Consider the following 27560-nt stretch of genomic DNA (forward strand, 5'->3'; position numbering starts at 1 on the left):
CGACATCCATCACCTAGGTGTGGATGTACAGTAAGCAGATGAGAGTAACAGCAGCCTGTAAGATCCCTTCCAGGTCTCACATCATCCTGACTTGGAAATATATTGTTCTTACACTGTTCGTGGATCAAAATTCTGGAACTTGCTGTTTTAAAGCACTGTAGGACTACCTTCATTACATGAACTGCAGCAGCATGAGGATGTGCCTCACTACAACCTTCGCAAGGCAAGGAGGAACAGACAATAAATGCTGGCCTTACCAGTCACATCCACATCAGATGAATGAATTTCCAAGTTGTGGTTATTAAATTTCCATGGGCTTAATGGTTACAATGTAGAAAGTTAGAACCATTATTTCAATGAGAACTTTTGTCTAACGTAGTCATAATATCATAGTTCTTATTATAAGAGAACATGCGTGAGAGAACATTTGACATATCCTAAGTTCTGACAATAACAGATGGGTATTGCTGATATTTTCAACATCAGCTGTAACATAAATAAAGGTAAGCACAAAATTTCTCTGAGAATGAATCTTGCTGATTACAAAGATGAATGTCTGAGTTTTAATTTCCAAGCTATTCTGAATTTGACTGAGAATAACAAACTTGTTGAATGAGTCAAAGGAAAATATGTGGCAAAGACTCTGGTCATGATCACTATTCAGTGATAGCTTCCAGAAATTGAGCACGCATGAAAGATATTAAGTAAGTGGGCAAAAACTTGGCAAGTGAAATATTATGAGGGAGCATGCGAGGGTATGCACTTTGGCAAGAAGAATAGAGGAGCTGAACATTATTTAAATTTAACGGGACTGCAAAAAGCCACAACACAGAGGGATTTGGAAATTATCATGCCTAAATCATAAGAAAACTGTACTTAAGTTCAGCAGGTACTAGGTAAGACAAATGGAATATTGGTCATTATGTTAAAGGGAATGGAGTAGAAAAATAAACTATATAAGGTACTAGTTAGACCAGCGCTGGAATATTGTGAACAGTTTTGGACCCCTTATCTGAGAGAAGATAATTGACATTGAAGGCAGTCCAGAAACTATTCATTAGATTGGTCCTGGGTATGGAGGGAGAGTCTTAGCAGTAGAGGCTGAGTAGGTTAGGTTTGTATACACTGAGGAATGAGAAACAAACCTTATTGAAATACACAAGATTTTTTGGGGACATGACAGGGAAAATGTGGAGTGGTTGTTTTCCCACAAAGGAGAGTCTAGGACCAGAGGACATAATCTCAAAACAAAGGGATCACACACCGATGACAGAGATGAAGAAGAATTTCTTCTCTCTGGGGATAGGGTACCTATAGAGGGTTGCAAAGGCTCATCTATTAAGTGTATTCATGAGAGAGACAGATTTTTAATTATTAAGGGAATCAAAGGTTATAGGGAAAAGGCAAGAAAGTGGAGTTGATAATTGTCAGAGCAGCATTGATGCCATTGAATAGCAGGCCAGACTCAATGGGCTGAATAAGCCTACTTCTCCTCCTATGTCTAACGGTCTTACAGGGGAAGGTGTTAACTGGTGACACTGCATTGTTTGAAACTCTTTTGACACGAGGCTTGCATGTGAAGAAATGACAACTTTTGTGAGGTATCAGAAGGCAGCTGTAACCTTTGCGACCTCGAGGGGGAAGTGAGAAAAAAAGTTGGCAGAGATAAATCAAGAAATTCCAGTTGTAATTTTTAAATCACTGATTAGTGAATACTTGGCACACAGTCCTAACCACATAAAAGATTTTGTAAATTAAATAGACCAGATCTAATTGGCAGGACACACAGGAGTTCTTTCTTTCATGTACAAGGCCCTCCTAACCTGAGAAGAGGAATAGATCCCAAAGCTTTTATTACATGAAGGTCTTTTTCATACAGGAAGACAAGTGTGATACCTTATGTAAGTGCAGAAATTTGGGACACAGTATTATCACGACTAATGACAGCAGTCTAGAGACCAGATGAGAACTGAACTGTACCTTTCAGGAAGGGCCAGCAGAATGAAACAAGAATCAAATATTGGTGAGGCATTCCCCTAAAATCAAGATCCCAGGCCTGGAGGTGCTGGCCAATCAGAGGCAGCAGCTCTTGTATTCAGCAGCCCCGCAAGGCTGTTGGAAGAGGGCTCCTTAGTGTCCCAGCAATGTAGGAACAACTGATGTTGGAGTGTTGGGGGGGGGGGGGGGGGGGGGGGGGGGGGGGGGGGCAGGGTGAGTGATGACAAACTGCTTGCAGGCTAGCAGTTACTGGGAGTACTACATGGCTACAGGCACAGTGGGAGCTGGATTAATCATAGTGGAGGCAATGTTCATTAATTGACGATCTGAGAACCTCAACTGACAGTCTGGGGGTGGAAATGTCAGCCCTTGGACTACCTGTCCAGAGTTTAATTCTGTTCAGCGTGGGAAGGCAGCAGTGTTTGGGTCTTAACCAAGTGTCCTTACTGCCTCCAAGCTTACGTCCTCCAACGGCAGAGGATTCCTCCCTAATAACATTTTGTGAAGTGAATGGATATCTGTTAATCTCAGGAGTGAGGTAAAGTATTGCAAAAATAAAGAAGAAGGTGTCACTCAATTAATGTGTAAAAGCAAACTCTGATTAAAAATTTTTCCTTCTGTTGGTCACAAAAAAATTTTTCATAGCTGCCAAAATTCAGAACATATAAGCAAATGAATACTGTGCTCCAGGTCAATCCACCTATCTAGGTCAAGATGGCTGACTATGTTGGTGGTGATTAAATAACATCATATTGCCTTGATGTGAAACAGTCTTTGAATCGGGTTTGGATTTGGACTAAAGCCTTATTTTGGAGAAATTTGAGAAATGTTTGGTCTAGGAATTGGTGACAGTATACACAAGGGAGATGCGGCTACTGATTGAGAAAAATTGAATCTACTCTTTAAATGATGTTTGGTCAAAAAAAATCACAATTGACAAGGAGATTACCACTTCAGAGAATGCCAGGGCTAAGCTGCCAACTGTTGACCATGTTTTCAATGTGAAACTTGTCAGAATATAGATTGGATATGATTTCATTTGAGGGAGATGAAAAGAACAAAATCCAATTAGCACTGCTGCCTCACAGTGCCAGACACCTGGGTTCAATTCCCGCCTCAGGCAACTGTCTATGTGGAGTTTGCACATTCTCCTCGTGTCTGTGTGGGTTTCCTCCGGGTGCTCTGGTTTCCTCCCAGAGTCCAAAGATGTGCAGGTCAGGTGAATTGGCCATGCTAAACTGCCCTTAGTGTTAAGTGAAGGGGTAAATGTAGGGGAATGGGTCTGGGTGGGTTGTTCTTCAGAGGGTCAGTGTGGACTCGTTGGGCCGAAGGGTCTGTTTCCATGCTGTAAGTAATCTAATCTAATCTAATTTAATTACAGCAGTATCTGTCTTTGAATTATGGTTATACTGCTAATTCAGAGGGAACAAATTCTGTTATAAAATGTAATGGAAGAAAAGTGCGAACTGTAGAATTGAAAGTTTAAGTTTCCACATTGTAATCACTTGCAGAATCCCTAGTTTTGGATAAATTTAATTAACAAAATTATGGATAATTTTTTATTTAGTAATTATACTGAATGATTGAATTAAATTGCAAAGCTTCAAAAGACCTTGTTTCTTTCCTTCGGTAGTTTCATCCTCTTCTGATGTAATTTCTTTTCATTCCATAAATTTTCAATACAAGTATCAGACCATCTTACAACAAACCTGCTGCTACTCTAGGATAACTTAAAGGTCATATAGACACCTCGATAGGAAGTGAAGGATGGACACAGGTGAAATAGTACTATGTTGTTTACAGTTCACATTAAATCAAACATTATCACAGTCATTGCTGGGATTCAACAGAGCAAACTCTTAAGTAAACAGCAGCATGGACTACTTGCATTAAGAATACATTCCTATACATTACAAACTTCATTAAATGACTTGAACCATCAAACAATTTGAATTTTGTCAATGAATGAAACAAAACATGTTCTCATAAATCTAGCAATGACTTATGTGACAGGATACCTACCTACGCAGTTGAAAGATGGTTCCTGGCGACATAAACTAGAGCAGCCATCGCCATTTATTTTGTTACTATCATCACATTCTTCTCCCAGGCTCCTGGAATCACATCATAGGATGTAGATGAGTAATTAACAAATATGAATTATTTGCAAAAGTTTATGGCATCCATAATCTGTGTGATATTCTCTGCAGGTTTAATTATTGCATGATATTCTTTTGACATATTGTTGTGTTTATGCTTCGCAGAATGGCTCTCTGAGCATTTTCTCCTAGATATATGTGCTGTTTAAATCCTATCAATCCACTTGAAAAGCAGCATGGACAAAATGAACGATGGCTAAAGCTAACTAGGTGCCATCTTTGCTGCTATGTGACCAGCTACTGTGGATCTGACTCATTTACTAAGTGGTGCCAATGCAGTTTCCTCTGATAAACTTGCATTTAACAGAAAGTGTCTGAAATAAAAAGTCTGACTGGGGTGTAATACCTCTATATGTGAATGCTTCTTATCATTGTCTGCTTCCCTGGCAAGTAAGTTGGGGAAGTTAGCCTGAGGTTTTTGAGTGACTTTGAGTCTGAACTGAAGGAGAGCTTGGATCCAAAACCAGTCTTATTTAGGGATTACAAACCAAAATAACTGAAGATCTGGAAATCAGAAACACAAACAGAAATTGCTGGAAAAACTCAGCAGATTTGGTAGTATCTACGAAGAGAAATAATAGTTAACATTTTGGATCCAGCAACCCTTCTTTAGAACTGATGGTAGCTGTCAAAAAGTAGGTTTTCATGCAGAAGGTCAGGTGTGGGGAGGGGATACAAGTTTCACAAGTTAAGTGTGTTAACAGTGAAATATCATGTCTTTCCAAATCAGCTGGTAAGTACAGCACAACATCAGAGATGCTTTACCTCAGGAATCTGTGCTGGCTCATTCACTGTTCAGTCACTACACCAGAGGCAGAGTTCATTCAACTCTATATGTTAAACTATGGTGGCATCATTGCCTTTGTTACAAAGTAACAACCTGGCCAGAGACATTCTCTCTCTACCTGGAACTAATTTTCAATATTAGTACTTCCAATTCAGTGCCTAAAAACCCACAATAACAGCCTTTCCCCTAAACAGCATTAGAACCCGTCAAAGGCACTAGCATGAAACAAGCCCTGCCTGGAGTACTGGTGATGCTGACACAGACATACTTTGAAGAGCAAGCTTAGCATTGCTACAGTCAGCTACTGAATACATTGCACCAGTCTGAACAGGCATCCCATTTGGATGTACATTTTACTGTTGCATTATGAATCAAATGCAGATCATTGAAATTACTGAAATCAATACTCATTCAATTGGTTGCACCCTATGACAATATAACTGCACCTAAATTCTGCACTATACCTCCTGAGTCATGCCATAACTAACCTGAATTTACCAAAGCAGGATGATGTCCACAAGCTACTGGATACACCTGAAATCTCTTGGGACTGGACTAATGCTCTGCAAATGTCTTAAAGCCAACAGATCCTGCATCAGCTCTGAGTTAGTTAACATTCCAAACAACATGCAATTGTTGACCTTTCAAAATAAACATTCAGGTTTCAAACTGTCCATTTATACTAGTATTTATTGAACCATTTCAAAACATTGCATGATTAATATAGTTTATTTTATCCTTCTAGGAAATGATTGGCAGTACCCCCCACTGATGATACATGCTACTGTATACATACATGTTGAAATATCTACTTATCTGATGGAGCTATCTATGTGTACATATAACATGCAAGCGTTTTATTTGTTTATGTGTATGAAACACACTAACTTAGAAATTGAGTTAACAAACAAACCAACCGAGATACCCTTGAGCAGCTCTGAATCTTTTGACTGGATCAGCAGGCTGTGTCTGGATGTTAGTTGGAGTTATTTTGCATCTTTCAGTTCCAAACAAGGTTGTGGCTGAACTGGCAGGAACTGTGAACTGATAACACTGCAGGCAATGGTGCATCTGGTATCACAATGGATAATGGACTCAAAGGAGCACTTTCATAGAAATGAGATGAGGTTGATTAGATTGCTTACAGTGTGGAAACAGGCCCTTCGGCCCAACAAATCCATACCGACCTACCAAAGCGCAACTCACCCAGACCCATTCCCCTACATTTACCCCTTCACCTTACACTATGGGCAATTTAGCTTGGCTTAACCAGAGCACCTGGAGGAGAAAAACACAGACACGGGGAGAATGTGCAAACTCCACACACAGTCGCCTGAGGCAGGAATTGAACCCGGGTCTCTTGCACTGTGCAGGAGCAGTGCTAACCACTGTGCCACCCAGAAAAACTTGAAAAAGAAACACAAATAACTGAGAAAATAGGTGAATCAGGGTCAAAGCAATTACAAAAATATCGATTAGGAGAAGGAAAGAAAAATGGATTAGGAGGGAGGGGAATATAAAATAGAAAGGAAAAGTAAGAAAAAACGTTTTCCAAAAAATTGACATCTGCATTTAAGTCCCTGGGAATAAAATCTGACTGAAGAACTGAGATGTCATAGTTTGAATTGTCAAATTTTGGGGCTAGAAAAGTTGATTTGCACTGCATTAACCATTACCTTAGCATTGCTGGGGTACTCATACTGTTAATTACTGGATTTAACTTTGTGTGGCAACTTTAATCAGCAATTCACGTGCAAATCCAGCAACTTCTTAGAAGTAATGAGAGGACAAAAGCAAGCAAAAGCAAACAGTGGAACAAACAGAAATATCTGGATATTTGCAAGTCACAGCATATCACTTAATCCTTTGACTGTGGAGGCTGATTGCACATCAGTAACAGTGTGCGTGGTTACCATGGTGTTATCTTTCCAACAAGATCCAGTCCAAAGATGTGGCAGATTTTCCACTTTGAACCCAATAAGACATTATCTCACTGAATTGCACAATAAATGTCAATGGCCTATTCCTGTTCTTTTTACCCTTCCCTCCTATTTTAGATTCATATGTTACTTCTGATAAATTAAGTGGAAAAAAGTGTTTCTCTCTTGAGATTTTCTTCTTTGCATTTCACGAAACACAAGATCTGCTATAAGTGGCCATGTTTAATAATATAATATTTAACATTAGAAATAATTTAAAAATATTTTCTTTTCATATTTCAAAATGAGAAATTGGTAAAGCTTGATTAACACAACTGAAAATGGATTTTAAAATTATCTCTTGTTGTCAATATACAGATAGTAAATGACCTTCATTTTAAATGACTGAAAATTATTTTGTTCCCTTTCCCCCAAAATTTCCAGACCAATTTTTAGACTTTACTTGAGGACCTGCTAATGAGCACCAAGGTGATGGAAACTCCCAATGGTGATTAGTCATGACCCAAGGATGAATTGGTTTCATAGGTTTGTTTCTATGCAATGTTTTACAAGCTAACCCTAAAGATCAGGCAAGGTCAATTTCCACCAATGTAATACAACATGAGTTTCAAGCTCCCTAATTCCTTTCTGTTGTTTATCATGATGTTGGAGGAATTGCACTAAAAGAAATACCAATATCACGCTGAAACCAATATCAAGAAATTATTTCAAATGTCGTTTTAATATAAAGCAATAAATTGCTGAAAGGTTGTGATTGTCAGAATAAATGACAATTTACAGATGAGGGAATTGTTGCAATATGTTGGTTGCGCCGACCTTTTTATTTAATGTATGATGGAGCTGTGATATTTCTACAGGAAAGATAATTGGAAATGGGATAAATATCCAATGAATGTAACCTACATGCCATTAATCATTGCAACCATTCAAATCCAAGAGTCTTTTCAATTCTCAGATATTCTGTGTTCCATCACTTCGACACTATCTTTAGATAAAATATGTCAGAGAAGGATTAGTGAACTATTTTTGCCTCTGGATATTGGAAGCTGTGGCATTAAGGATCATCTGACTCATTGAATGAATATATTGAAGGCCAAGCTGTAGTTAATACACTGTTATTTAATCATTACTATTTGAACTGCACTTATGCCAAAGATTTCTCATGCCTCCCCAGAAGTGCCAGCTGTCAGTGAAAGTTTGCTTATTTGGATATGGTGGTAGTAATTTCATAAATGTCCACCCATTCCACAGGGCCCATGCATTATCTTTACATATGCTATCATGCTATTCTCTTGTGATGAGGGGACCAGTCTATCTCACCTTTTCAATCATTATAAACGTTTGAATGAAAAATAGAACTTGCATTATCAGGGGTACATTCAGAGCACTGCAGCCTCTACAGAATAATAGAGATGGTGCTGCATCACGGAAATTATGCAAATATTATTCCATTGGGGTCTCAGCAATAAGGATTTAATTGTTCTAACAACCAGAGGAGAGAATATCCTGGGAAATAAATTGTACCTCAACTTGGTACGATTCTAACAGCGGACTACAATGATGCATAGATCAGAGACCAGCTCAATTCATCCTGGAGTAACCCTGTCATAAGTTAGTGACCCACTTTAAAGGCAGCACACCTGCCGAGGCCTAACATACTTTGGTGTCAATTCTTGGACAGGAAACTTCCAACAAAATGCAAAGAAAACAAGGTTGAGTGATGCTTTGGGCGATTTTTATTTTGAGCAGTGGTTGATTTAAGGACTGATAACTTAGGTAGCTCAGGACTTCAATATTCCAGGCTGGATTTACAATCCATGAGACCAAAGCAGTTTAGGAGATTAGACATGAAATGGGCAAATAGCAATTGTATCACCTCCATCATTGATCTATCCATGATTTCCTTGCACAAGTCAAGCATTAAACATGGGATCTTTCAGCTCATCACTTGATTGAATCCACTTATCCATCAAGGGAGGCCATTTAAATTGTTACATTTGGAAATTAAAGTGCAAATAATTAGGTAATTTACAATAAGGTCACCCAGAGTTTAGCCTACAATAGAGGTACACTTACTTTTGGATCAATCCATCTCCACAGTAAGCAGCTCCATGCACATGTTTCAGTTCTGGAGAAGGTTCGCTTTCATCAGAGCCTGTGACAACTGCCACTTGATAGGTATACAAAGTTCCAGGTTTTACATCCCTGAGGACATAAGCAAAGTACACAATGAATGGAAGTTGTCTTTTTTTTGCTGTGATCACTTGATTCTCTGCCTATCAATGGAACTTCCCTGAGGCATTTGGCAAACAGCTGCAAATGCTGTCCCAAGCTGGTGTCCGAACCTCTCATATTTGACCTGCTACTTTGTAATGCTATTTCATAGCAGCTCCATTTCAAGAAGCAGCAATGCTGTTTGTTTGCGATACACACATTGTTTCTTCATATTCTACACAAGCACCACTTTAGACAGCCACAGAGCTGCAGATTCATATCCTCAACAAACATCCTCCATTGGCATTCTGTAAAATGCATGTAGCATACACACAACTGTGCCAGTTGGACATTTTTGGATTGAGTGTGAACACGTAAAAGGTTATGGATTGTTGAATAAAATTTATAAAATTGTCTTTTTCTTGTTTTACGTATAAGTACATATATTTTTAATTTTAATTATTGCACTGTTTTATCCTGAAGGAATCCACATCTGAATTATCCCCTTCCAGAACAAACACTGGAGGTGTTAAGTGCATGTGAAACAAAGATAGCTCTGCTGTCTCTACTGATGTTCATTTGAAGCTGCATCAAGTTCAGTATGCAGGCACACTGGTCATCAAACCATACCTTTTTTCCATCAAACTTGACACCATCAAAGGGGAAAAAAAATGAACCCAACAGCTTTTCAAAGTCTGGTCAGTTGCTGAGGCGACAAAATAAGTTCTGAACTTGAATTAATTTTCCAAAGTGCAACTTCAGTTAGCAGCTGGGCTCTGGAATCTGGGCACAGTTTCGAGTTAAACCAAATATTTATCCGCTGCCCTTTGCTTCAGCAGGTTTATTATTAGAGAGCAGCAGTTGGCAAATCAACTCATTTACCATGTCACACGATCGTTTTACAATTGATATTTAGATGAGGACAGGATGGACACGCAAGATTCAGAACTTAGCTTCGTAACACAGTATATTGACCGAAATTTGGTAGCCAGGTTCTCATTTTTTAATTCATTCATGGGATGAGTGCATCACTGGCAAGGCCAGCATTTATTGGCTATTGCAGAAAATAGTTAAAAGTCAATCACATTCTTGTGAGTCCAGAGTCACACATAGTCCGATCACCAACTTTCCACACTGTAATTTAAATAAACCCTCCTCTTCTTTGAATAGTATATTCAAAGAAACTATAGTCCTTCAGCATTTACAAACACCATTTTTTTCTATGTTTTTCATTTCACATTTATGGTGAGTAAATACAGGGACAAAGAGCATGGTAAATCAGCACATTTAGTGAAATGATGGACTGTATTACATGAATACCTTGCAAAAATACTTTTCAACAAAACCTTCAATAAAACTTGAAGTTCACAGTGTTTGCCACAATGTAAGCTTGCTGCTACAGCTAAATATGGTGCTACAGCAATGTTCTCTGAAGCTGGATGGTTCCTGGAACTCAGCCTGACCTGAAAATTCTGCTTCTCACCACCGCACACATGCACAAATAATGTATTTTTTTAACACAGCAAATCGTTATGCTCTTGGAATTCACTGCCTGTAAGGGTGTTGAAAGCAGATTCAATAATTACTTTCCAACGAGGGTTGGACATATCCTTGAAAAAGGATGTATTTGCACAATGGGGAGAAAAGGCAGAGGAGTGTGACTAAATAGACAGTGCTCGCAAAGTCAGCATTATTGCAATGGGCAGAACAGCTACCTTCCATGATGTGTGAATCTATGGGTTATGAATGGGCAATCTGCCTCTGGGATTATGTGGCTATTTTGCCACACATTAGATGCCACGTCAGGACAGTGGTCAGATATGGAAGCCCTTGAATTTCTATTACAGAGTAATAGAGCTGTACAGCATGGAAACAGACTCTTTGGTCCAATTCATCTCTGCTGACCAGATATGCTCAATGAATCTAGTCCCATTTGGCACATACCCTTCTGATCCATGTGCCCATCCAGTTGCCTTTAAATTTTGAAATTGTACCAATCTCCACCACCTCTTCTGGCATCTCATTCAAAACATGCACCACCCTCCGTGTGAAAATGTTCCCCTTAGGTTCCTTTTAAATCTTTACCCTCTCATCTTGAACCTGTGCCCTCTAGCTTTGGACTCCTCTACTGCGGGGAAAAAAAAACTTTATCAATTTATCCTATCCATGCCCCTAGTGACTTTATAAACCTCTATAAGGTCACTCCTCAACCTCCAATGTTCCAGGGAAAACAGCCCCAGCCTATTCATCCTCTCCTTATATTTCAAACCCTCCAACAACGGCATCATCCTCGTAAATCTTTTCACATCATCCTTCCCATAGCAGACAGACTAGAATTGCATGCAATATTCTAAAAGTGGCCTAACCAATATCTGGTACAGCTGCAACATGCCCTCCCAACTCCTATACTCAATAATATGACCAATAAAGGAAAGCATACTAAACCCCTTCATCACTATCCTGTCTACCTGCGATATCACTTTCAAGGAACTGTGAACCTACACTCCAAGGTCTCTTTGTTCAGCAACACTCCCTAGGACCTTATCATTAAATGTATAAATCCAGCCTTATTGGCCTTTCTAAGATTCAGCATCTGACAGTTATCTAAATTAAACTCCACCTGCCGCTCCTTGGCCCATTGGCCCATCTGACCAAAATCCCATTGTACGCTGAGGCAACCTTCATCACTGTCCATTACACCTCCAATTTTGGTGTCATCTGCAAACGTAATAACCATACCTCCTATGTTCCCATCCAAAGCATTTACATAAATGATGAATAGCAGTGGACCCAGCACCACTCCTTTTGGCACACCATTAGTCACAGGCCTCCAGTCTGAAAAGCAACCCTTAATCACCATCCTTTGCCTGCTATGTTCTGTATCCAAACATCTAGTTCTCCCTATATTCTATGTGATCTAGCCTTGCTTACTAGTCTACCATGAAGTGCCTTGTTGAATGTCTTACTGAAGTCCTATTGATCACGTCCACCACTCTGTCCTCTTCAATTCTCTTCATTACTTAGTTAATGCAAAATATATTACTGAATATATGTATCATAGAAACAGAAGTAGAAATGAAATTGAGGATGGCATGAAATATTAAAGCTATTAAGGATTTAGGGATAGTGCAGGAAAATACTGTTAGGTAGAAGATCAGCTGTGATCTGGTTGAATAGTTCAGCAGGCTCAATGGGCCGAATGGCTGAATCCTGTTCTTGTTTTCTAAGTTCCTATACATGCAGCACTAAGCTGGTAAACAGGACAGGCTCCCCGCTTTAATAGAGGTCTCACTGGTCTGAGGATGGACAATTGAAATTGACCCTTGGAAGTAACTGAGTGGACGAATAAAATATTAACTCAGTAGAATTCCCTGTCACTGTGACAGGCAGTTAGCAAAGGCACAATTGCTGCAAGCAGACTGGTGCAATTGTGTTTTTAAAAACTCCAAAGTCTTTGGAAGGAGTTAATGGCTATAATCAAATCGTGTGGCTCACTAAATATTCATACATTTCTGGTACTTCGCTCTTCTACCTAATGACATCATCTGAACCCCCGACTAAGTTGTAGCTTGATCGCTGCAGCCTATGGTATGAATGAAGGTTTTTATAGTTTTCAGTTACGCACACCAAATTCCTGTTAGCTACTGTTCAGACACAGCCTCAGGTTAATTCTGAGTTGCACCATCCTTGCAGGTGTTGGTTGTAATAAAGCAGCTTTTATAGTGGCCGTGATGCAAGAATAATTTATCAAGTATAATTCTTCTACACTTAATAATCACACTGGATATCTCACATTTAAAGTGCCTGTTTAATCTTAGTATTTACTGCAAACTCTTGAGTCCAAAAGGCCCAATTTTAACTCTGCCTGCCAACTGGAACGCAACAAGCTGGTGACAGAAATGACAGTGCCCAGAGTGTACCGGACACATGCCTTTTTTACGTGTTACATTTTCAGTTGGTGGTGGACAATTGCTACTTAAATTTCAGGATACTATAGCATCATTTTCACCCTGGTGCCAAGCTGACTGACTGCAGCAACACTGTTGCCTCATGCGAAAGCTCATGCTAAAACATGAGGGCTCTCCTTCCCTCAACTATCTCTCCCACCCCACCCCCTGACTATGATCATCACTGCACCACAGTCCCCTGAAGAATCAGGGACCATTCCCTCTAGCCTGCACCGGTAGACTCCCCCTGTCCAAAATCCCTGTCCTATCCATCGGACAGTGCTTGACAACAGTCACATAAATGCATTTGAGAAGTTAAAATATTCCAATCCTCATACCTGTGGAGTGTGAGCTGTTGGAACAAGGTGTAGGTTTTGCCATACATTTTTGGTCCCCGCCACCCCCCACACATAGGCCTAACCTCTTGTGTTGTAGGTGCATAAAAACTTTGTCGCATTTACTTACACCAACAATGGAAGACTGCATGTGTAGGAATCCTGGGTTTGATCCAACTGACCATTGACTGCAAATGCATTGTCTGAGATTCTGAAGAAACACATTTCCTGCTTGTCAACTAGATACCCCAGACAACGTAGGCCCCAATTTCAGCTGCAACACTACTGATGGCACAAAGTAATTCAGAAGATTATGTATCCATCCTTTCAGCTATTGTAAGTTACTAAGCAATGGAGAGGAGCCAATGCCAAGAATTCCAGAAAGCCTGCTCACCTGCCCTTTTCACTGAGGGCTGGCTGTATGTCGAACAATAAACAGCTACCATATGAGTGAACAGGATGGATAAAAATGGGGCAAGCAGTTTTTGCAGACTTGAAGGATTTTTTACAGTGTTGAGAAATGAGTATGAGTTCCATCAGCAGTCAGACTAGTTCTCTGGTCATAGCATACAATGACAAAACCTATTCTGGACAGTGACCAGGAAAAGGTTTCCATGTTGTGCCATTCTCTGGGTTTGATTTCTCCCTCCCTGAAAGTGTTGAGTTTTTCCCAGCTGGAGGTTCTTTAGCTTCAGTGACATGTGACTCTGGATAATCGGTATTTCCATTTGAATTTCTAGATAGCCAACGTCTACAGGCTACTGGGCTGTGGCCAACATTATACACAGGCATGAACCAACAGCAGCTGAGAGAATGGTGTCCTGCATGTGGTTGGAGAGGTCCACAGGCAATCCCAGTCTAGTTTGGAGAAAGTGTGCCTCAAGGGACAGGAGGTGGAGTGATTCATTATGGGAGCCAGAGATACGTTTCTGTCCCTCTTGGGCACACAAAGCGCAGGATAGAGAATCCTGACCAACTTTTTCTGTTCTTCAACCATATGGCATTAAACTTTGTTGCAGCAAAAGAAGTGCCATCTCAGTCATGATCATCACACACTGAGAAACTGTGCCTCAGATCATCTGCCATTGCATATTCATCCATGACCCACCGAGCAATTTGTTTGCTGACTTCCATCAATATTGCAGATTACTGATATGCAGCAGTTTCCTTACTCAGTTTTGACATTTTAAATGCTCAGCTTAAATATCACTCCTTCAGTTCCCTCTTTGAATTACCTTTATTTTGGAACATTGGACAGTGTATTGACAGTGAATTAGATGATGGTTAATCTCTGCCTGAACTCTATCGCCAACATTGTTTCTGTAATCCTTAATATTATTACTTCAGAAAGACCCATCAATTTCAGTTTTAAAATTTTCTGTTGAACTAGTTTTTGGCAGGAAAGACAGCTCCAGATTCCTGAGACAGCATCTTTAAGGCTGTTTAGTTTAGCAATCTGCTATTGATTCAGGCGAATAGCGTATTCTTTCAATGAGAGATGTCCAGTTTGTCAATGTGTTATATCACACAGGTGACGTTCAGACAGGGAGCCTTTTCACTTTGTGTCCTGCATCAATGTCAGGAAGGATGTATCAGATTCTGCACAGTAAACAGCTCAAGACTGTTTTGAAGCTCAAGTGAAATCATATTAGTGTGGAACGTGTTACTCTTTGAACTGACAGAGCAGTAAATGCAATGCACCATTGAATGTGACACACAATAACAATGGCAACGTATTGAGAAACATGAAACAACAAGTTTAAATCTTTGTTTTAAAGTGAGTTTCATTGTGATAAATGTAAAATTACAGATGGCTGGCCACAAACTACAGTGGATTAATTCCATCAAGCAGTTCTGAATATGTCATAAACTGTGTGAGAGTGAAGTTTGGTCCTTTCATAAACATCAGTAGATCCCCAAGATTGAATTAGTGTCTCAAACTCCCTGCCAGACACTTGTTATTCTTTATAATATATACTGTGTCTAGTTTATTTAAGTTTGTAATTCACTATTTTTAGGCAGGCAGCAAGACAAGTGAGTGTGGAGGTGGTAAGATGTAGGTGAAAGTGTAAAGCTGTCTTCAAACAACGATGAACACAGCATTGAAGAAAGGTGCAATAATTCCATAGAGGTTGGTGTCCTGTCACCAAGTCACCCTTCAGTTACATGTGGAGAGTCCTTGACATTGATCCACCTTCCTCACAGCCAGCTCTTAGAGTGAACAGTATTCTGACACCCCAGTATATATAAGTCAGCCACAGCTCCCTGATTCAACAAGGTAAACAGCCCCAGTCGGGGAACTCATTTTCTGTGATGCCCACCTGGCTGTCTTCATTACAATCATGGCAAGGGGCTTGCATTTCAAGTCCTGTAAACGTGCAAGTAAATCTCATTTGTAGGAGTGGAACTTTGACATTCAAACATGCTGAGATGAAGCTCATGTCAGAAAACGATTGTGCAATGAGTATGTCTGAATTTGCAATCAGATTAGCAAAGCAGAAAACTGTGATGCATCCCAATACCAGAAGCTAGTTAAATAATTTCCATTGCTCATGAAAAGCTTCCTCAAAGAGTTCACACATCGACTATATTTTCCACAATTTATTTCTTTGTTCAGGGAATTTGGGTGTCGCTGGCATTTATTGCTCATTTGTAATTGCCCTGGAAAAGGTGGTGGTGAGCTGTGTTTTTGAACTACTGAAGTACACCTAGTGTGGAACCGCCCATAATGTTGTTAAAATGGAGGTTTCAGAACTTTGACACAGCCCCCACAAAGGAACAGCGATTTAATTCCAAGTCAGGATGGCATGTGGCTTTGAGGTGAGGTTGAAAGTGGTGGCATTCCCATGCAAAGCTTCTCCTTATCCTTTTAGTTAGTGAAGATTGTGAGTTTGGAATGTGCTATCGGGGTCCTTGATTGGTTACTGCGTTGCAACTTGTAAACAGTACACACTGCTGCCACCATACTTTATTGGTGGAGGGAATGAGTATTGAAGGTGGTGAATGATGTGCCAATCCAGCAGACTGCTTAGTACTAGATGATGTCAAGTTTCTTAAATGTTTTTAGAACTGCACCCATTCAGGCAAGTGGAGAATATTTCACCACATTCTTGAATTGTACCTTGTAGATGGTGAACAGGTTTTAGGAAAAAGGAGATGAATTACTCACGAGAGAATTTCTCACTTCTGACATGCTTTTGTATCCATAGTATTTCAACAGCTAATCTAGTTCAGTTTCTGCTCAGTGATAACCCTGAGGATATTGATAATAGTGGTTTCAGAGATACTGCTGCCATTGAATGTCAAGGGCGATGATAACATTAGCTTTTGTTGGAAATGGCGATTGCCTGACACATCACGGCATGAATGTCGCTTTCCATTTATTGGTCCAAGTCTGGAAGTTGCCCACATTTTGCTCAGTATGGATAAAGGCTGCTCAGTACCTGGATTGTTGAGATTAGGGCTGAACAATGCATAATCATCAGCAAACATCCCCATTTTTGATGTTAAGAGAAAGAGAAGGTCATTGATGAAGCAACTGAAAATGTTTATAGCAAGGTTATTACCCTGAGGAACTCCGATAGTGATGTCCTCGTTCTGAGATGATTGATCTCCAACAACCACAGCCATTGGCAATTGTGCTTTAGTATGACTCCAACCAGTGGAGAGTTTTCCACTCGATTCTCTTTGACTCCAGTTTTGCTAGGGATCCTTGATTCCATATTCAGTCCAATGCTGCCTTGATGTCAAGGGTACTCAGTCTCACCTCACCTCCCCTCTGGAGTTTTGTCCATATTTGGGTGTTAATGATTTGGCCAGGAGCCAAGTAAATGTTAGGTAAGCAAATGAGCTGACAGTACTGTCAACGATTGCTTCGATCACTTTGCAGATGGTTGAGAGTAGATTGATAGGGTGGTAATCAGCCAGGTTGATTTTGTCCTTCCTTTTATGTACAGGACATAGCTGGAGAGTTTTCCACAATGTTGGCCAAATGCCAGAATGTAGATGTACTAGAATAGCTTGGCTAGTGACGTGGCTAGTTCTGGCACACACTTCTTCCATACTAATGTCATAGACTCATAGCCAAAGGACATTCAGCCCATCATATCTGCACTGAGTTGAAGAATGACATATGTGATGGTTGAAGTGGATTATCCACCCATCAACTTCTGGCTGAATATGAATGCTATACTTCAACTGGTCTGGTGCACTGATGTTGGGGGCTCCCCCAGTTGGGGATATTTGAGGAGCATCCTCCACCAGAGAGTTGTTTGCTTATCTGTCATCATTCAGGACTAGATGTTGCAGGATTGCAGAGCTTAGCTCAGACTCGTTGTTCTGGAATCATTTAGTCCTGTCTGTCACATGCTGCTTATGCCATTTTGCATACGGCGTGTTGCTTAACCAGATGACACCTTATTTTTAGGTTATGCCTGGTGCTGATCCTGGCATATCTCAAGCACTCTTCACTGAATCAGGGTTGACCTCCCAGCTTGAACATAACATTGGAGAGAGGGATGTGCTGGGTCACAAGATCACAGAATATCGTTCAATGGGATTCTGCTTGCTGTTGACTATCTCATGGGTACCCCAGTTTGAATTATTAGACCAGCTTTAAGTCTGTTCTATTTAACATGATGTGAAGGTGCTGGTTTTGGACTGGGGTGGACAAAGTTAAAAATCACAGAACAGCAGGTTATAGTCCAACAGGTTTATTTGGAAGTACAAGCTTTCAAAGTGCTTCTCCTTCTTCAGGTAGCTAGTGGGGAAAGGATCATAAGACACATATTGTTACAGGTCTTTTACGATAAATCCTGTGTCCTATGATCCTGCTCCACTAGCTACCTGACAAATGATCTTTGAAAGCTTGTACTTTCAAATAAACCTGTAGGACTATAACATGGTGTGGTGTGATTTTTAACTCTGTTTAACATGATGGGAGAGTGCTATCAATGTGAAAGCAAGACTTTGCCTCCACAAGCATTGTATGGTTGTCATCTTTCACCAACATTGTCATTGACGGATGACTTTGTAACAGGTGGATTGTTGAGAACAGTATCAAGTATATTTTCCCTCTTTATTTCCCTCAAAACCTGCCACAGATCTAGTCTAGCATCGGTATCCTTCAGGATATGGCCAGCTCTGTCATTAGTGGTGCTACCATACCACTTTTGGTGAGGGGTTTTGAACACCACCCAGAGTACATTTTGAACCTTTGCCGGTATGTCCCTCAAATGTTGCTCAACATGGGGTAAAGAGTTAGTAACCCGCAAGAGGTTTCTTTGTCCACATCTGACCTGATGCCATGATATTCCATGGAGTTGAAAGTCATTGCTGAGGGAAACTCCCTCCCAACCATATACCACTGTGCCACCACTTTTGCTGGCACAGGACATAGCCAAGGATAGTGTCTGGATATTGTCTGTAGTCTATGAATCTGTTTGTATGACTATGTCAGTCTATTGCTTGACTAGGCTATGGAACAGCTCTCCTGATTTTGGCGCAGCCCCCGATAAGGAGGACATTGCATGGTTGAGAGACTTGAGTTCATTATTATTGCTTCCTGTGCTTAAATCAATGTCAAATGGTCTGTCCAGTTTCATTCCTCTGGACTTCATTACAGTTTGATACAGCCAGGTAGCTTGCTAGGCCATTTCAGTTGGCAATTAAGACCCATTGCTTTGGTCCTGGAGTCCCATGTAGGCCACACCAGGAAAGAATACCTAAAGCACATGAAAGAACCAGATGGATTTCTTTGACAATTAACAAAGGTTATATGGTTAAGTGTAATTCCAAATTTAATTAACCTCAAATTTCACCATCCAATTTAGTGGTATTTGAACCCATGTCCCCAGAACATTAATTTAGGTTTGGGATTGCTAGCCCAGTGACATTATAATTATGATTTCCCACTCCACATTTCAGTTCGATTTTTATGCAAATGAATATAAGATATTAATAGGAAAAGACAGGATAGATAAAGATAAACTATATCCATTGGTTGGGGATTCTGGAATGACAGGGCAGAGTCTGAAAATGAAGGCTGGACCATTCAGGAGAGATGTTAGGAAACATTTGTACACACAAAGGGCTGTAGATGTTTGAAACTCTCTTCCACAAACTGCAGTGGATGCTGGATCAGTTGTTCATTTTAAATCTGAAGCAGATAATCTTTTGTTAAGCAATGGTATTAAGGAATATGGGCCAAAGGCAGGTACATGGATTTTGGCCACAGGTTAGCCATAATCTAACAGGCTCCGGAGGTTGAATGGCCTACTCCACTTCTTACATTCTTATATATTAATGTTCATATGCGTGCAGTCACCTTGCCAAGAATGGTTTGGTCATGTTCATATTAAAATGATCCACAACAGCCATTGGGACATTCTTAAATCACATCCACATTTAGCTTGTGCACCTTATGAGCTGAGGACACCTCTCGTTTGCTTTCTAGAAATAGGTAATGGACTTTGGGCCCCTGTCCTTAGCCTTCGTGGAGAACTTGGAGGTGGTGCTAAGCTGATGGGAGGTGATCGGGACAGTGCTAGAAAAAATAATTGGAATGGAGCCAAGTTAGTGCCAGCAACCACAACAGTACTCAGTACTTTTCTCAGCTCTATACCAGCAATATTTTCTAACAATTTTTTTTTGGTGACCTCCAGGGTTCCTTTAGTGCCCTCTGGATAGGCTGCATGTTGGCTGTGTTTTCCTGGAGGTTGCTAGCCTAGCTGTGGCAGCCATTATGGTGAAACAAATTCTTGAAGGGCACTTCAAATAGATGTTACGCTTCCTGTTCACATATGCACATTGCTTAACTCCTGTTTCATGTGAATTTCATTGCTGCCTTTACTCGAAAAGTTGGTCATGCAACAAAAAACATTCATGCTGTTGAGACCAGCTCTTTTGGCTGCTTCAGCCCCTATTACATGCAGTGCCATACCGTATTCTGGACTTTGAATTCCAATGATTCAACTAATATATATTTAAATGCATACCCATCTCAGATCAGTGCATCTGACACAACTCCAGCCTCAGAAAGCTGAGGGAGAGGTGTTAACTCTGCATCTGTTTTCAATTCAAATTATTTCTGCATCTGCTTCTATCCCAGGCTGCCACACGTTTGTTCACCCAGGACCATCTATTACTGCCATAAATATGTTGAGTGATTAACACTGTCAGCTCTTAAGAATAGAAGTGCATTATTCTAATGGAGAGGCCCCTTTAATCTAAATCCCAGCGCACATATTCACTTTTCTTATGCCGTTGATTACCCTGGGATACCCAGAGAAACACTTACTGAACATGTACTAGAATGTCCTGGGTTGCTTCTACAAAATAGCAGCTGGGATTTTTGGAACGTTTCAGAGTACTGAGAGCTTCAGCTTTCCTGAGGAGCACCTGACCTTAGTCTGGAGGATGGAGAGGCCAGCAAGCTGAGTTTTGCTGAATGAGCAAAATTTTAACACATTTGTCCACTGTTTCAACCAAAGTATTAAAAATATCCAGCATTTACAAATATATTCAGAATTCCCATCCTAATATTAAAAAGTTTCCATTCCCTTCCTTTACCAGTCTTTCATATTTGTCTTTTGTTTCAGTGCACTGCATTTTAATCTGTCTGGACTGGCAACACTATGCATTCCTCAACCAGTTTATTCTAACCATAAGCTCATTTCAGTTTTATTTTCATTCACTGTTTAAGAAAGGTGGTGAGGAAAAGCCAGGAAACTATAGACCGGTGAGCCTGACATCAGTGGTGGGCAAGTTGTTGGAGCAATCCTGAGGGACAGAATTTACATGTGTTTGGATAGGCAAGGATTGATTAGGGATAGTCATGGCTTTATGCATCGGAAATGATGTCTCACTAACTTGATTGAGTTTTTTGAAAATGTAACAAAGAGGATTGATGAGGGACGGGCAGTAGACATGTCTATATCGACTTTAGTAAGATGTTTGGTAAGGTTCCTCGTGGTCGACTGGTTAGCAAGGTTAGATCACATGGAATAGGGAGAACTAGCCAGTTGGATCCAGAACTGGCTTGAAGGTAGAAGACAGAGGGTGGTGGCGGAGGATTGCTTTTCAGACTGGAGGCCTGTGACCAGTGGAGAGCCACAAGGATCGGTGTTGGGTCCAAAGCTTTTTGTCACTTATATAAATGATTTGGATGTGAACATAGGAAGCATAGTTAGTAAGTTTGCAGATGACACCAAAATTGGAGGTATAGTGGACCGCAAAGAAGGTTACTTCAGAGTACAACAAAATCATGATTAGATGGGCCCATGGACTGAGGAATACCAGATGGAGTTTAATTTAGATAAATACGAGGTGCTGCATTTTGGAAAGGCAAATCAGGGCAAGACTTATACACTTAGTGGTAAAGTCCTGGGGAGTGTTGCTGAACAAAGAGACTTTGGAGTTCAAGTTCATAGGTCCTTGAAAGTGGAGTTGCAGCAAGGTAGGATAGTGAAGAAGGTGTTTGGCATGCTTTCCTTTATTGGTCAGAGCATTGAGTATAGGGTTGAGATATCATGTTGCAGTTGTACAGGATGCTGGTTAGGCCACTTTTGGTCTCCTTCTGATTGAGAGGATGTTGTGAAACTTGAAAGGGTTCAGAAAAGATTTACAAAGATGTTGCCAGGGTTGGAGGGTTTGAGCTACAGAGAGAGGCTGAATAGGCTAGAGCTGTTTTCCCTGGAGTGTTGGAGGCTGAGGGGGTGACCTTATAGAGATGTATACAATCATGAAGGGCATTGATAGGGTATATAGGTAATGTCTTTTCGCTGGTGTGGGGGAGTCCAGAACGAAAGGGCATAAGTTTCGAGTGAGAGGTCAATGATTTAAAAGGGACCGAAGTGGTAACTTTTTCAAGCAGAGGATGGTGCATGTATGGAATGAGCTGCCAGAGGAAGATTAGATTAGATTAGTTTCAGTGTAGAAACAGGCCCTTCGGCCCAACAAGTCCACACTGACCCACCGAAGTGCAACCCACCCAGACCCATTCCCCTACATTTACCCCTTCACCTAACACTACGGGCAATTTAGCATGGTCAATTCACCTAATCTGCACATCTTTGGACTATGGGAGGAAACTGGAGCACCCGGAGGAAACCCATGCAGACACGGGGAGAATGTGCAAACTCCACACAGGTAGAGTTAGTCACCTGAGGTGGGAATTGAACCCAGGTCTCTGGCGCTGTGAGGCAGCAGTGCTAAACACTGTGCGACCGTGCCGCCCATGTGGAGGAGGCTTGTACAATTGCAACATTTAAAAGGCATCAGGATGGGTATAGGAACAGGAAAGATTCAGAGGGATATGGGTCAAGTGCTGGTAAATGGGACTAGATTAGTTTACGATATCTGGTCAGCATGTACGAGTTAGACTGAAGGGTGTGTTCCTGTGCTGCACATCTCTTTGACTCGATAGATCATGGGATGTGGTTGTCACTGTTTGGTCTGGTATTTTGTCCACCCCTAATTGCCCTTAAGAATGTGGTGGTAAGCTACCTTCTTGGTCTGCTGCTGTTTATCTGTGTAGGTGCATGCCAGTGTTGGGAAGGAAGGAGTTACTTTTGCACTGTGAAACATTTCCAATAATACATAGCATAAATAACTTATTAAAGAGAAAGTAAATGTATATAAAAAGTGAGGAATAAGAACACTGTTGAAGAAATTGACTTGAAATTAAACACTGTCTTGAAACTTGACAGTGGAGCGTGTTAGGCATTTCACTCTTTGGAAGTTGAGTTAGCAAGCTATTGCATTCTGGATCAGTGGTGCTGGAAGAGCACAGCAGTTCAGGCAACATCCGAGGAGCAGTAAAATCAACGTTTTGGGCAAAAGCCCTTCATCAGGAATAAAGGCAGAGAGCCTGAAGCATGGAGAGATAAGCTAGAGGAGGGTGGGGGTTGGTTGAAAGTAGCATAGAGTACAATAGGTGAGTGGGGGAGGGGATGAAGATGATAGGTCAGGGAGGAGGGTGGAGTGGATAGGTGGAAAAGAAGATAGGCAGGTAGGACAAGTCATGTGGACAGTGTTGAGCTGGAAGTTTGGAACTAGGGTGAGATGAGGGAAGGGGAAATAAGGAAACTGTTGAAGTCAACATTGATGCCCTGGGGTTGAAGTGTTACGAGGTGGAAGATGAGGCGTTCTTCCTCCAGGCATCTGGTAGTGAGGGAGCAGCGGTGAAGGAGGCCCACGACCTCCATGCCCTCGGCAGAGTGGGAGGGGGAGTTGAAATGTTAGGCCATGGGGCAGTGTGGTTGATTGGTGCGGGTGTCCTGGAGATGTTCCCTAAAGTGCTCTGCTAGGAGGCGCCCAGTCTCCCCAATGTAGAGGAGACCGCATCGGGAGTAACAGATACAATAAATGATATTAGTGGATGTGCAGGCAAAACTTTGATGGATGTGGAACGCTCCTTTAGGGCCTTGGATGGAGGTGAGGGAGGAGGTGTAGGCTCAAGTTTTGCAGTTCCTGCGGTGGCAGGGGAAGATGCCAGGATGGGAGAGTGGGTTGTAGGGGGGTGTGGACCTAACCAGGTAATCACGGAGGGGACGGTCTTTGCTGAAGGCTGAAAAGGGTGGGGAGGGAAATATATCCCTGGTGATGGGGTATTTTTGGAGGTGGCGGAAATGTTGGCAGATGATTTGGTTTATGCGAAGGTTGGTAGGGTGGAAGGTGAGCAGCAGGGACGTTCCGTCCTTGTAATGGTTGGAGGGGTGGGGTCTGAGGGTGGAGGTGCGGCATGTGGATGAGATGTGTTGGAGGGCATCTTTATTACCATCCCCAAACCCAGCACCCACAAAAATTCTGTCCATTTCAGCTTTGTTATTAATCCCAACATCAGTAGCTGCATTTCCAGGTCTTAGGTCTAAACTATGAAATTCCTGCCATTAACACCTCGATTTATCTACGCTTGATATCTTTCTTACTGCCCACCTCTCACAGGTCATCCTTTCTCATGCCTTCTCCATTGATCATACTTCTGTGGAACAGCTTGGAATTCTTTTCCTATTATAAGGACGTTGCTAACTACCAACTGTACTCATTGCTATGTTTTTCTTCACCCTCTCATCCTCACTAATGAGATATACCACAGATTCTACTCAATATTTCTTGTGAAGGATCAGTATCAATCAAAGCACCAGGACACAGTCTGTACCAGACTTTGACAGCACATCAGTGATTGAGCCATAGTCATTGTTATAATGTTTTATCAATAGCTATATTGTACATTACTCTTAAACAACACTTCATAACCGTAACGTATTTCAGTGGGGTCATTCTCCTGGGGTTCTGAACCAGTGACAGTGGTAGCAAAGCTCCTCCAGTGATTGGGGACTGGTGGCAGCAGATGGCAGTGTTCACAAGGTGGCATCTGCACCAGGAGTGGGATTCGTGGCCTGGCAACAGCCTGGCCTGGCAGTGGAGCCAGGGACACTTGGTTGCAGACAGTCCTGGAGCGGTGCAAGGGGAATGCAAGTCCTGGAGCTGCATGTGGGGAAACCGGGTTCTGGAGTGGTTCCAGTATCGCTTGAGGGAAGTGAGTCCTGGGATGGTGCAACTTACCTTGTTGCAGCTGAGTGCTGGTGAGGAGCAGACTGGAGGCTGCAGTGGAGTGGGACAGGAGCTGAACTTGGGTCTGGCACCAGTGGTCACATCACATGCTGAGCTACTGCTATCTGAAATTCTTTACCGAATTCAAATGTAACTCCTTTAACTCTGTTCTAATTATCTTACTTGTAACTTTTTTTAAGACTTTGTAAGTAATGCCACCACTTTTCCTTTTGTATCCAAGATTTGTACCTTGGTACTTGTACCTAAGATGGCACCATTAACGGCAGCCATTGTAAAAACTTTTCACTGTACTCCTGTACTTCTGTACTGGAGCACATATGACAATAAAGGATACTCATACTCAAAGCTATGTTTATCTATTAGTTATACATGAAGTAATAATTGCTTTTAGTTTACTGACAACAAAATTATTAAATACTTTAATGAGTCATAAATACCAAGAAGAGGGTTATGAAATCTATTATAAGCAAGGTATCAGATGACATTGAAAATCTTGACAGTAAAGCTAAAGCACTCTTGACCTGCCAGCTGCTTCTACTGAAGACAGTGATTCATGCTGAAATATATGAACGTCACCCCAATAACCATTCTTAATGCAGAGTCCAGACACTATTGTCAGAAGCTTACATGCTCAAGGGTGCATCGCAGCTGAGTCAGATCCTGACACCCTCAAACTAAGGCCACTCATCATATCCTACCACTCCCTGAAATCTTTCACTATCACAGAAAAGAATGCAAATTAGATACTCTACCTCCCTGTCCTCCTTGAGAACAGTCCATAATAACATATCTCAAAAGCCATGTCCATCCCTTCTGCAGGAAGTTGTAGGTGATTATATGTTTTAAACAGTGAAAAACCCATTGTATTACTCTCTCCCTCAACAAAGAGAGAAGATTTTCCTCACTGCTTGGTTGGATCTGACCTCAGGTCTGAGACGATCAAAGACCTACTCCACTATCCCACCCAGTTTTCAAGCAGTGAAAAGACACTTTTTTTGCCTTAACAATCAAGATACAGAATTATAGAATCCCTACAATGTGAAAGCAGGCCATTCATTTCATCGTGTCCTCAACGCCCCTCCAAACTGAATCCCACCCAGACCCATCCCACTATAGTTTTCCTGTAACCCTGAATATCCCATGGCTAACCCACCTAGCCTGCACGTCTCTGGACAATTTAGCATGGCCAATCTACCTAACCTGTGTTTCTTTGGACTGTAGGAGGAAACCAGAGCACCTTGAGGAAAACCATGCAGACAAAGGGAGAATGTGCAAACTCCACACAGACAGTAGCCTGAGAGTGGAATCAAACCCAGGTCCCTGGTGCTGTGAGGCATCTGTGCTAACCCCTAAGCCCATGGCAGTGGATATAGGACATTCTTCTCACTAACCCATTCATTATCTCTATGTCATTTTTCAAAAATTATGCCTTTGGGAATTAGCATAAAGCTTCTGTCTACCTGAGACACTTTGATATTGTTCGTTACATCATCCTTCTCCTCTCCATTGCTAAGCAGTGTCATTTAATTTGAACAAATACTGCCACTCCTTGTATGTCACTGATCATTTGCTGATCTTTCCTTACTTTATACCTTGATGGGATCCACTCCCACCAGCCACAAACCATTCTCACAAGATACTTAGAGGTGGGAGCTAAATGAACCATTAGCTAATGTCACCAGTAACTCAAAAACAAATGCTTTAGGAAAAGTACTCAGCAACTGTGCCCGCTTAGTTTTTGTTAAATATCTATGCTTCTTTCTTCTGTTTTTTTATTGCTCTGGTTCCTTGATGCCTGGGTAAAGTGTACAAAGTGATATTCATCTTCTGTGATCTCAATGGCAGATATCTCATTCCCACTTTGGCAGATTATTCTGTACTGTTTATTGGTTAGATTAATGTGATGCAGAGCTGGGGGGGGGGATATTTTCTTCACAAAACATGACAAAAAATTGCCATGATTCACAAATGACCTGCAACATATCACGGTTCAAACACAAAAGGTACTACAAAGCTAGAGGAGACTCAAAGTTCCTGTAATTATCCTACGGGGTAAATAATAATTGAGACAAATCTGCGTCATTAAAATTCCTACTTTTTTTTGTTTATCCAGTAAAGGAAAAAGGTTTGTGAGGTTTTACAGGACACTTGATAGTGGCTATGAAAGGGGGAAGGAATCAAACAAGTCTACCTTCTGGACAGAAGTCATAAGTATTTTATATCCATGGTGCCTTTTCCTCGCCATAAGGTGGCACATCAAAGAATGTGTTTTTATTAGTTCTGACCTTTGTTTCACCTTTCAGTTTATATAGGTGAAAATTTACGAAGAGGCACAGCAGGCCCAAGGGTCAGTGAAAAAAAGAATCCGCCACAGCTTCCTAATGTGTCTCCATAAAATATGGGCTCATCAAGTCAATCTGTTTGTTTGGAGGCACGGTTGTTAAACCGTTTCGGATCGAAGGTTGATCATACATCCCTGGGATAGGAAAAGTCGGAAACGACCTCGACTGAGCGATTTTGGGAAATCAATATCGATTAAATTTCTGGCTGCAGTTTTACAAAGATTTTGTTTCCGCTATTTTTTGTCATGATTCTCTTGCTGCAGA

The 27560-nt window shown here is 41.2% G+C and overlaps 1 protein-coding gene across 1 annotated transcript in view; it reads right to left on the reverse strand.

Moving 5' to 3' along the window:
* Nucleotides 1-27560, reverse strand: part of LOC132825648 (pappalysin-1-like) — a 326796-nt gene that overhangs the window by 199217 nt on the left and 100019 nt on the right. The window contains exons 8-9 of the mRNA XM_060841017.1: nucleotides 8961-9089; nucleotides 4021-4112 (exon numbers count right to left, since the gene is read on the reverse strand). Coding sequence (XP_060697000.1) covers nucleotides 4021-4112; nucleotides 8961-9089 — 221 coding nt within the window. The remainder of the gene's footprint in view (nucleotides 1-4020; nucleotides 4113-8960; nucleotides 9090-27560) is intronic.

The sequence above is a fragment of the Hemiscyllium ocellatum genome, chromosome 21, assembly GCF_020745735.1.
Source record: "Hemiscyllium ocellatum isolate sHemOce1 chromosome 21, sHemOce1.pat.X.cur, whole genome shotgun sequence".
Lineage (NCBI taxonomy): Eukaryota > Metazoa > Chordata > Chondrichthyes > Orectolobiformes > Hemiscylliidae > Hemiscyllium > Hemiscyllium ocellatum.